This window comes from Hemitrygon akajei, chromosome 16, assembly GCF_048418815.1.
Source record: "Hemitrygon akajei chromosome 16, sHemAka1.3, whole genome shotgun sequence".
NCBI classification, from domain to species: Eukaryota; Metazoa; Chordata; class Chondrichthyes; order Myliobatiformes; family Dasyatidae; genus Hemitrygon; species Hemitrygon akajei.
This window is the reverse complement of record NC_133139.1, coordinates 29417795-29429880: the sequence shown is the minus strand read 5'-3', so window position 1 is coordinate 29429880 and position 12086 is coordinate 29417795. Positions and strand designations below refer to the sequence as shown.

The 12086-nt window shown below is 43.3% G+C and overlaps 1 protein-coding gene across 4 annotated transcripts in view; it reads right to left on the bottom strand.

Moving 5' to 3' along the window:
• Positions 1 to 12086, bottom strand: part of acsbg2 (acyl-CoA synthetase bubblegum family member 2) — a 72715-nt gene that overhangs the window by 19935 nt on the left and 40694 nt on the right. For all 4 annotated transcript variants that reach the window (XM_073068573.1, XM_073068577.1, XM_073068575.1 and 1 more), the window contains 6 exons: positions 11797 to 12062; positions 10797 to 10885; positions 7069 to 7189; positions 3764 to 3844; positions 3203 to 3352; positions 1487 to 1663 (listed from right to left, as the gene is read on the bottom strand). In XM_073068573.1, coding sequence (XP_072924674.1) covers positions 1487 to 1663; positions 3203 to 3352; positions 3764 to 3844; positions 7069 to 7189; positions 10797 to 10885; positions 11797 to 12062 — 884 coding nt within the window. The remainder of the gene's footprint in view (positions 1 to 1486; positions 1664 to 3202; positions 3353 to 3763; positions 3845 to 7068; positions 7190 to 10796; positions 10886 to 11796; positions 12063 to 12086) is intronic.

The following is a 12086-nucleotide window of genomic DNA, read 5'->3' as shown; positions in this document are numbered from 1 at the left end:
CAATATTGTTATCCTCACATTTGCATGCCTTGTTATTTTTTTGCTGAGAAATTTTTTTGAATTATAAGGTGAAATTTTGCATTTGAAATCAATCCAGAACAACTTGATTCAACCTGTCCATTCTGCCCATCATCCTCTGCAATCTGCTACATTCACTCTGTCCCCATGTCCAGTAATTACCCTTTCAAACAACTCAAACTTTAGCTGTTTCTACGTCAACCATAAACACTGAGTAAAAAGACTTCTGCACCTCTGTAACCTCATCCAATTCTACCAACAATCTCTATTCTGGACCCTTAAACGTGAACTAGAAACTGTGCTCAATTATGGAGAGCTCCAGATTCTGTAATATCCTTCCCAAAAACATTCTCCCTCACATAAAACAGAACGGGACAGCATGGCTCGGCCTCTTCAGCCCAGGAAGCTGTGCCAACTACTTAACCTAGCCCACAAGCTCCTTTGAGAACTTTCACTAAGCTTTGATTGTTTTTAGTACCTTTCCCAATACTCAGAATCAGAATCAGGTTTAATATCACTGGCATATCTTGTGAAATTTGCTGTTCTGTGGCAGCAGTATACAGCAATACATAGTAATAACAAGTCTGAATTACAGTGAAATATATATATTTAAAAGTTTAATTAAATAATTAGTGCAAAAAAAGTATGAGGTAGTGTTCATGGGTTCATTGCCCATTTAGGAATCAGATGGCAGAGGGGAAGAATCTGTTCCTGAATCGTTGAGGGTGTGCCTTCAGGCTTCTGTATCTCCTCCCTGATGGCAGCAATGAGAAGAGGGTGATGGGGGTCCTTAAATATGGATGCCCCCTTTTTCAGGCGTCGCTCCTCGAAGATGTCCTGGATGCTGGGGAGGCTGTTGCCCGTGATGGAGCTGACCAAGCTTTCAACTTTCTGCAGTTCTGCACTCAATCCCATGCAGTGCCCCCACCATACCAGAGGGTGACGCAGCCAGTTAGAGTGCCCTCCATGGTACATCTGTCGAAATTTACAAGTGCCCTTGGTGACACAGCAAATCTCCTCAAACTCCTAATGAAATAATAGTGTTGCTATGCCTTCTTAGTACCTGCATCAATATGCTGGGCCCAGGATAGATCCTCAGAGATGTTGACACCCAGGAACCTGAAACTGCTCACCCTTTCCATTTCTGATCCCCCTGTGAGGGCTGGTGTGAGTTATTTAGCATAGTCATTTTATTTTCCTAACTGCAGAGAAAGACATTGGATTTTTTGCAACAATAGAAGTCAAGTTGTTGTTGCATGCAATTGTTCACAACCTGAGCACCAGAGATTTTACCAAAAAAAAGGCCACATCGCAAATAGAAAACTTTCTGCTTTCTCCCTCCTGTCAGAAGATCAGTGAGCTCCATTGCTTGCTCACCAACTGATACCAACCTGTTTTGGTCAGCAGCCTACAAAGCAACAGAAATGTGAAGCATTGACTTTTCCATACTCTGTTCATTTTTTGTTACCTTCAGTGCATCAGGCTGTGCAAAGTAAGTGGTTCCTCCAAACTTTATGGACAGCCAGATGTCGATCATCTGAGCAGCAATGTGGCTAAGCGGGAGGTAGCTGATAATAGACTCCTGAAACTCAGTGGCTGGCCGAAGGTTCACCATATTTCCTGCCGCATTCGCTGTCCACGTTAGCTGCAGATTTAAAAATAACCAGCTAGAATTATTTTGTTAAGTTATTAATCTATAGGATTGGGCCATCACAGGCACATAATAAACTGAGAAGGTGGCTGTGCGCCGCCTTTTTGAACCTCCGCGGTATAGCTCACCTGAAGACACCCCAAAGCAGCTTGTTGGGAATGTGATAGAATTCCATAAGCTCGCCTAAACAAGCGGTGCTCCAACGCTTAAGAAACTCCCTCCATCAAGAACAAACCTGCTTGATTGGCACCTGTCCATCACCCGGAACATTTGCCCCGTCCTCAACCAGTGCACAGTGGCTGCAGTACACACTGTTTACATAATGCACTGTGCTCTGTCGGAACCTTCCAAAATAAGATCCTACTCAACTGCAGGAGAGAAAGTGAGGGTCAAATGGCTTATTCCTGCTTCTAATTCTAATGAAATTTTTTTTGGGGGGTGGGGTCAGAGGCAGCATGAATCTGAGTCAGGAATGATTGATCATTGATGACGGAAAAGGCACGAGTTTGTGGTGATGTTCCCTTGGCTTCTGCTGTTTCACTGTGAGTAATGTTGTAGCAGCCCCACAGCAATAACTTTAGTGCTCTTACGTAACACTCCATTAATAATATAACTGTTACAGCCCTGTTTAGTGCGTAATATTGAGAGACAAAAAAAAAGAGCTGCAGGTAAAATGATTATTACAAGTTAAAACGACTTTCGTCACACAATTCTTGCTGATTTATTCATCAAATACTGTACAACTAGTGACATATGGGGAGCCATGGTACCATAGCAATTACCGTGACGCTATTGCACCTCGGGGAGTCAGAGGTCAGAGTTCAATTCCAGCACCATCTCTAAGTAGTTTGTTCGTTCTTCCTGTGACCTTGCGAGTTTCCTCCAGGTGCTCCGGTTTCCTTCCACAGTCTAAAGACGTACGGTCTAGTAGGTCTGTGAATTCTCCGGTGATGAGGCTAGGGTTAAACAGGTGGGTTGCTGGGACGTGCAGCTCGTTGGGTCAGAAGGGCCTGTTCTGCACTGCATCACTAAATAAAATAAATAATAAAGATTAAAACTACGCTGGGTCAGCAAACTGGTTTTCCTTTCTTGTTCAGACACCTTAGCAACCGAGACTCTGATCTGCAGAAGCGATAGCTCACTTGGTCAGACAGAAGCCAATGAGATTGAGTGACTGGTATACTGGGAGACCAATTAGTTGAAGCAGCTAAAACCCGAGGGTGTGGGAAGTATCCTCTGCCTGCTATACTCACGCTATTGTCTATACACACCATATTGTCCCAGCAAATTCAATAGAACTGCTCTGTACCTCTGTTGACTTGGTTGGAAAAGTCAATAGACTTTGCAGTGGCAAGTACAATCAGTAACTGATACGGCCGTACACACATAATGTAGACATAAAAGACAGATTAGTCCTGATCATTTTAGCCTAAATAAATACCTTAATTTTATTTATGTAGTGGAAAAATCACTACATATATTCTAGCATGTTAGTCAGCTGTAAAATAACATTGCTAACAGAACAACACTTACGTTATCATGGCTCAACATGACTCCCTTTGGCTTTCCAGTGGTCCCTGAAGTGTAGATGAGTGTGCAACATTGATTGGGCTTTTGGGAGGCAATGGTCTCATCCAGCTGTGAATCAGGCACATCCTTCCCGAGCTGCATGAACTCTGACCACTTTGTGGGGTGCAAGGAACAAAAGCACATTAGAGACACTTACGAATTCCAAATACCATTATTACAATTCTTGAGGACGTTCTATCACAAAGGTTCACTTTCTATAGGTCTAAACCTACTTCTTCTTACAACCCTGTATCTATCCAGGCTGTTCAGTCCACAGCTGTCTGTGGGCCAAGTGACATTTCTGGGGCATTCCTATGCTCTTTGTAACGACCGACCCTGCTCTAACCCCAGTCTCCAACCTTTCATTATTACGTCCTTACAGATTATGGCAACCAATTCATGATCATACTTTAAACCCTGGCTGATATCTTTTCAGCTTTCTCAGTACATCTGTACTCATCCAAAACTTTTCACATCACCATTTTCTTTACTTGATTCTTAGTCTGGCTCTTAGTAATAGCGTACCGTGTAAAGATTTGGTCTTTTCTCTTTCAGTTCCTCCTTGTACTGTACAATTGCTTTTAGATGTGGTAGCTGATCTTGAATCTGTGAATAAAGAATTAAACAATATACAGAGGCAATAAGTAGACAGAAACAGGAACAAGTGCACAATTAGATAGTGCAAGTGATTCTACTTCACTGCAATATTAAACATTTCAATTTTCTATATAAAATGTTAGAATAAAAAGTGTTTTCAATTTATCCTACAAGTAGTTAAGATAATGGAAGGTGATTTCAAAATGGTGATGGGAGGTACAAATGCAGGAGTTATAGAAGGAATTACAAGAGGATTAGAATAAACTCTTTACCAGAAAGTTAGTTGGAAAATCAGTTACTAAATGCATGGAAGCAGTACATGAAAGGAAATTATAACTTATTGGAGAATAAAAGGGAATTAAAGATGTGAGCAAGTTGAATACAGGAGAAGTGGTGGCATTGACTTGGAAGTCTAAACGGGCTGTTGTGGGTTGTCATGTTCAATAAATGCAGACAAGGTTGACGAGCCCAGAGCTGCCAAGTCACCAACTAAACACAATGAAGGAACGCAACGGGAGCAAGAGGACGTAATCAAACATCTACAAGTCAAAGTAGCTCTTTCATGTAGCACTGAGTTGATCAGAATGAATACATCATTTCAGTCTTTGTTGAGTGTAACCATAAGACAAAGGAGCAGAATTTGGCCATTTGGCCCATTGAGTCTGCTCTATCACGGCTGATTTATCATCCCTCTCAACCCTATTCTACAGCCTTCTCCCCGCAACATTTGACACCCTGATCAATCAAGAACCTGCCAAACTCTACTTTAAACATACCCAATGACTTGGCCTCCATAGCCATCTGTGGTGATGAATCCCACAGATTCACCACCCTCCGGCTGAAGAAAATACTCCTAATTTCTGTTCTAAATGGATGTCCCTTCATTCTGAAGCTGTGTCCTCTGGTTCTAGACTTATTCACTATTGGAAACATCCTCTCCACATCCACTGTCTTGGTCTTTTAATTTTCGATAGCTTTCAATGAGATTCTCCCTCAATCTTCCAAACTCCAGCAAGTTTAGGCCCAGAGCCATCAAACACTCCTCATACATTAACCCTTTCATTCCCAGGATCATTCTTGTGAACTACCCCGAACCCTCTCCAACGCCAGCACATCTTTTCTTAGATAAGGGGCCCAAAACTGGTCACAATCCTCCAAGTGCGGTCTGACCAATGCCTTACAAAGCCTCAGCATTACATCCTTACTTTTGTATTCTAGTCCTCGCAAAAGAACTGCCTTCCTTACCACTGACTCAACCTTCAAGTTAACCTTTAGGAAATCCTGCATAAGGACTCCCAAGTTCCTTTGCACCTCGACATTTGAATTTTCTTCCAATTTAACAAAACAGTCTATGCCTTTATACTTTCTACATGGCCATACAATTACACTGTATTCCATCTGCCGCTTCTTTGCCCATTCTCCCAATCTTTCCCAGTCCTTCTGCAAACTCCCTGCTTCTTCAACACTACCTGCCGCTCCACTTATATTTGTACTGTCCGCAAACTTGGCCACAAAGCCATTCAGTCCATCCTACAAATCACAGATCTAAAACAATGAAAAGCAGTCCCAACAGCGACCCCTATGGAACACTAGTCATCAGCAATCAAGCCAGTAAAAAAACCCCTTCATTCCCACTCTTTTCCTCCTGACAGTCAGCCAATCTTCTATCCATGCTAGTATCTTTCCTGTAATACCATGGGCTCTTATCTTGCTTAATAGCCTCATGTGAGGCAGCCTGTCGAAGGCCTTCTAAAAATCCAGGTAAACGACATCCGCTGACGCTCCTTTGTCTATCCTACTTGTCATTTCCTCAAAGAATTCCAACAGATTTTGTCAGGCAAGATTTCCACTTAAGGAAACTATGCTGACTTTGACCCACTTTATCATGCGCCTCAAAGTACTCCAAAACTTCATCCTTAATAATGAACTGAAGTATTTTCCCAATCACTGAAGACAAGCTAACTGGCCTATAATTTCCTTTCTTCTGCCTTCCTCCCTTCTTAAACAGTGTAGTGACATTTGCAATTCTCCAGCCCTCTAGAACCATTCCAGAGTCAAGTGATTTTTGAAAGATCACAAATGCTTCCACAATCTCTTCAGCTACCTCTTTCAGAACCCTGGGGTGTAGTCCATTTGACGTATCTACCTTCAGAGCTTTTAGTTTCCCAGGCACCTTCTCCATTGTAATAGCAACTACACTCACTTCTGCCCCGACCCTCTCGAATATCTGACATACCGCTAGTTTCTTCCACAGTGAAGACTGACTCAAGGTACTCAAGATCATCTGCCATTTCTATGTACCCCGCTACTAGCACTCCAACATAATTTTCTAGCGGTCCGTTATCTACACTCACCTCTCTTTTACTCTTTATATTTCTGAATGAAACTGGGGATGAATCTATTCCATCTGAGCTGGGCTAGCACCATTAACGTCAGCCTGAACCAGTCCAGTGTGGGATGGGTGGAAGTCATTGTTTCATAGATGATTGTTCAGCTGCCTCTCTCTGGTTATGGGTGGCTTTTGGCTTGCAGCGTGCTCATGCATAACGGGTCGCGCTTTCAGTCCCTGCTCCGTGCCCACATATTGGTCTCACCTAGGCTGGCCCAAGTGGTGCAGATATTCTGACGCCTGTAACCTGACCATAAGACAGGCTGTACCTGAATATGTGATGCCTCAGCCTTTTCTCCTTGGAGCGACGGAGGATGAGAGGTGACGTGATAGAGGTATATAATATGATGAGAGGCATTGATCATGTGGATAGTCAGAGGTTTTTCCCAGGGCTGAAATGGCTGCCACAAGAGGACACAAGTTTAAGGTGCTTGGGAGTAGATACAGAGATGTCCAGGCTAAGTCTTTTACTCAGAGAGTGGTGAGTGCGTGAAATGGGCTGCCGGCAACGGTGGTGGAGGTGGATACGATAGGGTCTTTTAAGAGACTTTTGGATAGATACATGGAGCTTAGAAAAATAGAGGGCTATGGGTAAGCCTAGTAATTTCTAAGGTAGGGACATGTTCGGCACAACTTTGTGGGCCGAAGGGCCTGTATCGTGCTGTAGGTTTTCTATGTTCCTAAATTGTCACAACTGAAATATATTGAGAATTAATGCAAACAGCTTTGGGCAAAATGCAGAGCCACTTCCTTTAGCCTAACCAATGCTTACGGAATGAAGTTTCCAAGTATTAAAAAAACATGATTCTAGATCCTCAAGTGATTTGAAGAGGAGCTAACAGACCTGCAAAATCTTCTGCAGTTGCTTGTTGTTCTCTACCACCAAGATATTTGCTTCACTATCGTTTGCTACGTAGTGACAGGCTTCAGGCGAATTTGTAGTGTAGATTCCAACAGCCACTCCACTAGACAATAAAAGAAACAACATTGGTAAAAATGTTCATCTCTGAAAATTTTCCAGTAAATTCCTGATGAGGGCCCTTGCAGCCGAGGTGATAGTTATCAAATTGCCTGGAGGAGGCAGAGCTGGCTGGGCTTTCACCTGTTAAAACACAATATCAACACGTGAGAGGAAAAAGCAGATACAATTATGAGGACCAACTTCTATGAAGTTGTCAGATGGGATCTGGCACACAGGTGAAGGAGAATTTGTTCTATTTTTCAGGAGCTCTGGTCTAAATCTGGACAATTCAAAGGTCAGACTGCATTTATTAGCAGAGTGTCCATACTGAAAGCAACCTTGAGATTTGCCTTCTTGCAGGTGGCCTGAAAGCAAAGGAACACAGTGAAACCCCATTAAAACTCCCCACACACCAAGGACCGTCAAGCACCTAACGTGTGGCAAAAAAGAACAAGTCGTGCAAAGAACAAAAAAGTAAACTCAGAACATTAGTCGTAGAGTCCCGGAAAGCGAGTCCGCAGACACTGAGCCAGTTTAGCACTGAGACGGGGGAAGGTGCTCCAGGAGTCCAATGGCTGCAGGACGTAACCAGAGAGCCGGTTCAGCACCGAGGCGAGTGCTGCACAGCCGCAGAGCCAGTTCAGCGCTAAAGCGAGTAAATCTTGCGGAGTAGAGAACTTAACACTAGTTCGTCCTTTGCCCTCAGTCTTGTCGCTTTGATCGACACACAAATAATTTTAAAAAGTAAAGAAAAGACACGTGGAACATGAACTTCAGAGCCCCTGACAGTGAATCCATCCAGCAGTCCAGTAGCTGCAGAGCAACAACTGATCCCGAACCTGATGGTGTGGAACCCCTCCCCGCCCGATGTTAGTAGTGAGAAGAGAAGGTGACTGATCAAACGCAGACAGGCGGAGCTGAACACCTGCTCATTTTCCACTCTCCTCCTTGACGATTTTAATCTTGCTCAGCGCTCTAATTGGCGCAAAGTAATGGAGCCAACCACGGGCTCCTCTTCCGCCGTCAGGCCTGGACGCAGCATCCATCCCCAGCAATGGCCGCGCCGGCCGTGCCTGCGCTCTCGAGAGTCCAGTTCGCCGAATCCCCCAGGAGATCGTTCAGTCAGCTGAAAAGAACACCCTTAAAAGGGAAATTACAGGCTGCACACTGCAGTTCAGTAGAAGTACATCTACTGAAGTATCTAGTAGCTTTGTAAGCTGCCTGCAAAACGTCATTGTTGGTCGCTGGTGTCAGACGGACCATTCAACTCAACCAGAGGTATTCATTCTACCCCAAAGCCTGCTCCCATCCCACCACCCTGCTTTAGCAGTCTTGTATATTTCTCTACTGTTCATCTGATTTCCTTCGGGAAGGCAACTCTTAGAAGCTTTAAGTCATAAATTCTGCTCTCTGATGACAGGATGTTTGCTTTATTTTCCGCACTGTATTAATTAGTAGCCATCTTTTATTTACAGATGCTATCTTTGGATTCTGCCTTGATCTACCCTGCCCATTCAGATTTTTCAAACCTCCACACTGGCTTCTTTGTAAAAATAAATCCCAAATGAGGTTTACTTGTCTCTGAGCTGAACTGAGTCAGTGTCCTGCAACTAACGGGCTCCTGGATCAGCAGCAGTGATGACCGGCTTCCTGACCGTGGACTCAGGTTTGTGAACTTCAGTTCTGAATGCTATTTGCTTACTTTTATTGTCTGCACAGTTTTTTCCCCGCACATCGGCAGTCTTTTTTAAGTGGGTTCTATTGGTTTTCTTTTGTCTTGTGGCTGCCTGGAAAGGAGACAAATCTCAAGGTTGTATATAGTGTATCTTTAAGCTTTTCTGATACCTGTAATCTCAATAGTTAGTCAAAAGAGAATTGGATGTGCACTTTAAATTGTCACGGGAAGAACAGCAGAGGAGGATTGCCCTGCCAGGAAGCAATCCTAACAAAGATCTGAATGATCTCATCCCGTGGAACAATAGTTCTACGAATCTGTGACTTCCACTGTAGCGAGCAAGCAACAGGTTAGTGTATGCAATAGTCACAGGCTGGTTCTGTGCTTTCCCTGCTGCAGAAAGCGGCTGGGCACCTCAGTCTTCCAGGACAGACTTGGCTCTATTATACAGTCGCAAGTACAAAACCAGACACGCAGACAGGGGATATTTGCCAACTAGACGTTTGGCAAGAAGGAAAAGGCATCTGGAACGGGATAATGGCACACTGGGTGGAAATGACCTTAAGCACAAACTTTTATACAAAAACAAAGTGTCTGCTATTTTTAAAAAAATTGATTATGCTTTATGATTCCCCAGAAAATCTGTGGGAATCAGCAATCTCAAAAAAAGCAATTAGTTTTATTGGTTGAATGTGGATGTGGATTCACAGAAATAAACTCAATTAGAGCCATTAACTGTGTGTTGGGAAATGTATACACACGCTCATAGCAACCAAGATCTCTTTCATTCTCATACACAATTACATAGCAAAATACACTCACTACAAAAGGTAAGCAACAACACTCCAAGGGACAGAAAGTGCTCAGTGAATCCGTTGAGTCTGAAGCCCCTGGTGATACTAGCAGTCTAATTTCCCTGCTTTCAACCCTCAATTCTTCTGTAAATTATTCTCCCAATTTACTTGTGCCTAGATTTTCAATGTTCTGACTGAATCTCGTTCCACCAACCTAGCCCTAATGGAGGGAATTCCATATTAACACGACTGCAGGTAAAAGGAATTGGCCTCGCATTCCCCTCCATCTCTCCTTCCAGCCCAAGCCCTTTGGTCACCGAACCATTACTAATCGCAGGGGTTCCGAACCTGGGGTCCACAAACCCGTTGCTTAATGGTGTTGGTCCGTGGCATTAAAAAAAGGTTGGGAAGCCCTCATGGGAGTAGCTTTCCTTTTCTTAGCTTGTTTAAACCAGAACCAGTCCCATAAACATCTATTAAACCTTCGCTCCACCCATTTTATTCCAAGAATAGCCACCATTTCTCCAGTCTAACTCCAAATCTACAATCACTCACCCATAATGCACTTAATTTGGGACTTTCACATATTGACCAGAAATAGACCCAATTGCCCAGCTATGGTCTAACCAGTTATATATAGGCCCAGTATCCTCTCTAGTTTTGTGAGCCCAGGGACCCAAAGCCAAAAGTAGGAAATAGGGGGAGGGGCAATGTTCCATGATTTTGTTGGATGATCATACCAGAAATCTAATAAACTCAGATGTGTCTATTAATCTTTTATGAAATATGGAATTAAAAGCCAAGATAAAAATCCTTGCTTGCATGAGAAATATTGTAATTGCTTCATTGTCCTAACAGACAATAATAAAATATAATAATATACTAGAAACTATGTACAAGCTGACTTTAAGGCTCAAAATGTTCGGCAACATTCACCGTCTTGGCCACACATGAAATCAGGACACTGGGCTGGATATCAGAAAGTTGCCAGAACTTCAGTCCAACGTGGCTGAACATCCATGTGACAATTACATCAATTGAGGGGAAAAAGGTTCTACATTGCTTTTTACAGAGAAACAAGTCATTGTCAACAAACTTAACAATCTCTGTCATCACCACCTTATTAGTAATAAGAGTCCTACCCAGCTAGAATTGCTCCAATATCTGCAATGAACCATTCTGGAGAGTTGAAGCCAAGGATACCGACACCTTTGAACCGCTCGAGCCCAAGCTGCAGGGGAAGAAAAATGATCATGCTAGTGACATTTCATCACTTCTATAGCAAAATAATAAGCAAAAATGAGCTCTGACTCAACTCTCGGTGAAAATTACTGTTTGAAGGTGAGAGCTTTATTTGTGCCTTACACTGAAAGGTTTGACACACTTCTCCCGGCATTGGTACACGGAACACCAAACTACAACCTAGCTACACCCGAAAAAGGCAGACGTTATTACTGCGAGTCCCCGAGGAGACGCTTCGGTCCATTTGGGAGTCCAGTGGAAGCACAATGAACCAAATCAGAAGAGTGGCGATCTGCAATGGACTTCCAGCAGGTTCTGGTCAATTCCAAACCATGGACTTTTATAAGGGTAGCCTTTTTATCTGTCCAAGCCTACAGCCAATTTCAATTTGATTATACGACCCCATTTCAGACTTTTAGTCCCCTCTGTTAGGCTGATAATATTCAATTCTTTCTACAACTAGTTATCTTTTCATTTTGACCCACACACACACACAAAAACAATGGGCTGCAAAAACTTGGAAGTGTTTGGAGAGAGTTAGTAAAACTAGCAGTGAGCTTCTGCAGGCCTTCCATCACCCCCTGTGGGGTGAGCTGAGCAGAAGGGGCTGATTTCGTGCTGCGTTACTCTGCAATCCATATGGGGCTCACGACAGCCAAGTTAATAATCAACGGGTGAGCTGTCAGCGGCACCAAAACACGTGGGCAATGTATGCCAATGAAACTAGAGCACAAAGTTATATGTCACTGATCACAGCCTTCCCTTACTAGGCTGAATCATTTAATAGCTGCAATCATGAGTCAGATTAGCTATTCCCATTCTTCTTTTTTAAATTAACATCAGTCTACATACAAAAACTATAATGAATTTGAGTTGCTAGCATTTGGAAACGTCATCTACCTTCAGAAAGCTCTTGGCGGCATCCCTGCATTCATGATAATATTGCTTGAACGTCATCTTCTTCCACTGTTCACCTTGCTTTGAAGCAAGCGCCACGTAGTCAAGGAATTTCTCAACAGACTCCGTTAACATTTGGTGCACCGTGATCGGCGGCTGCTCAGAATTTCCAGATTCGTCCGTTCTCAGTTTGACCTCACCGTCTTTACTTGTGGTGCACAGCCTTAAGCCAGGAGATCCCAAACTCTGTGAGACCAGCTGAAGCACATCTAAAAAGCAAAGACATTTTAGTA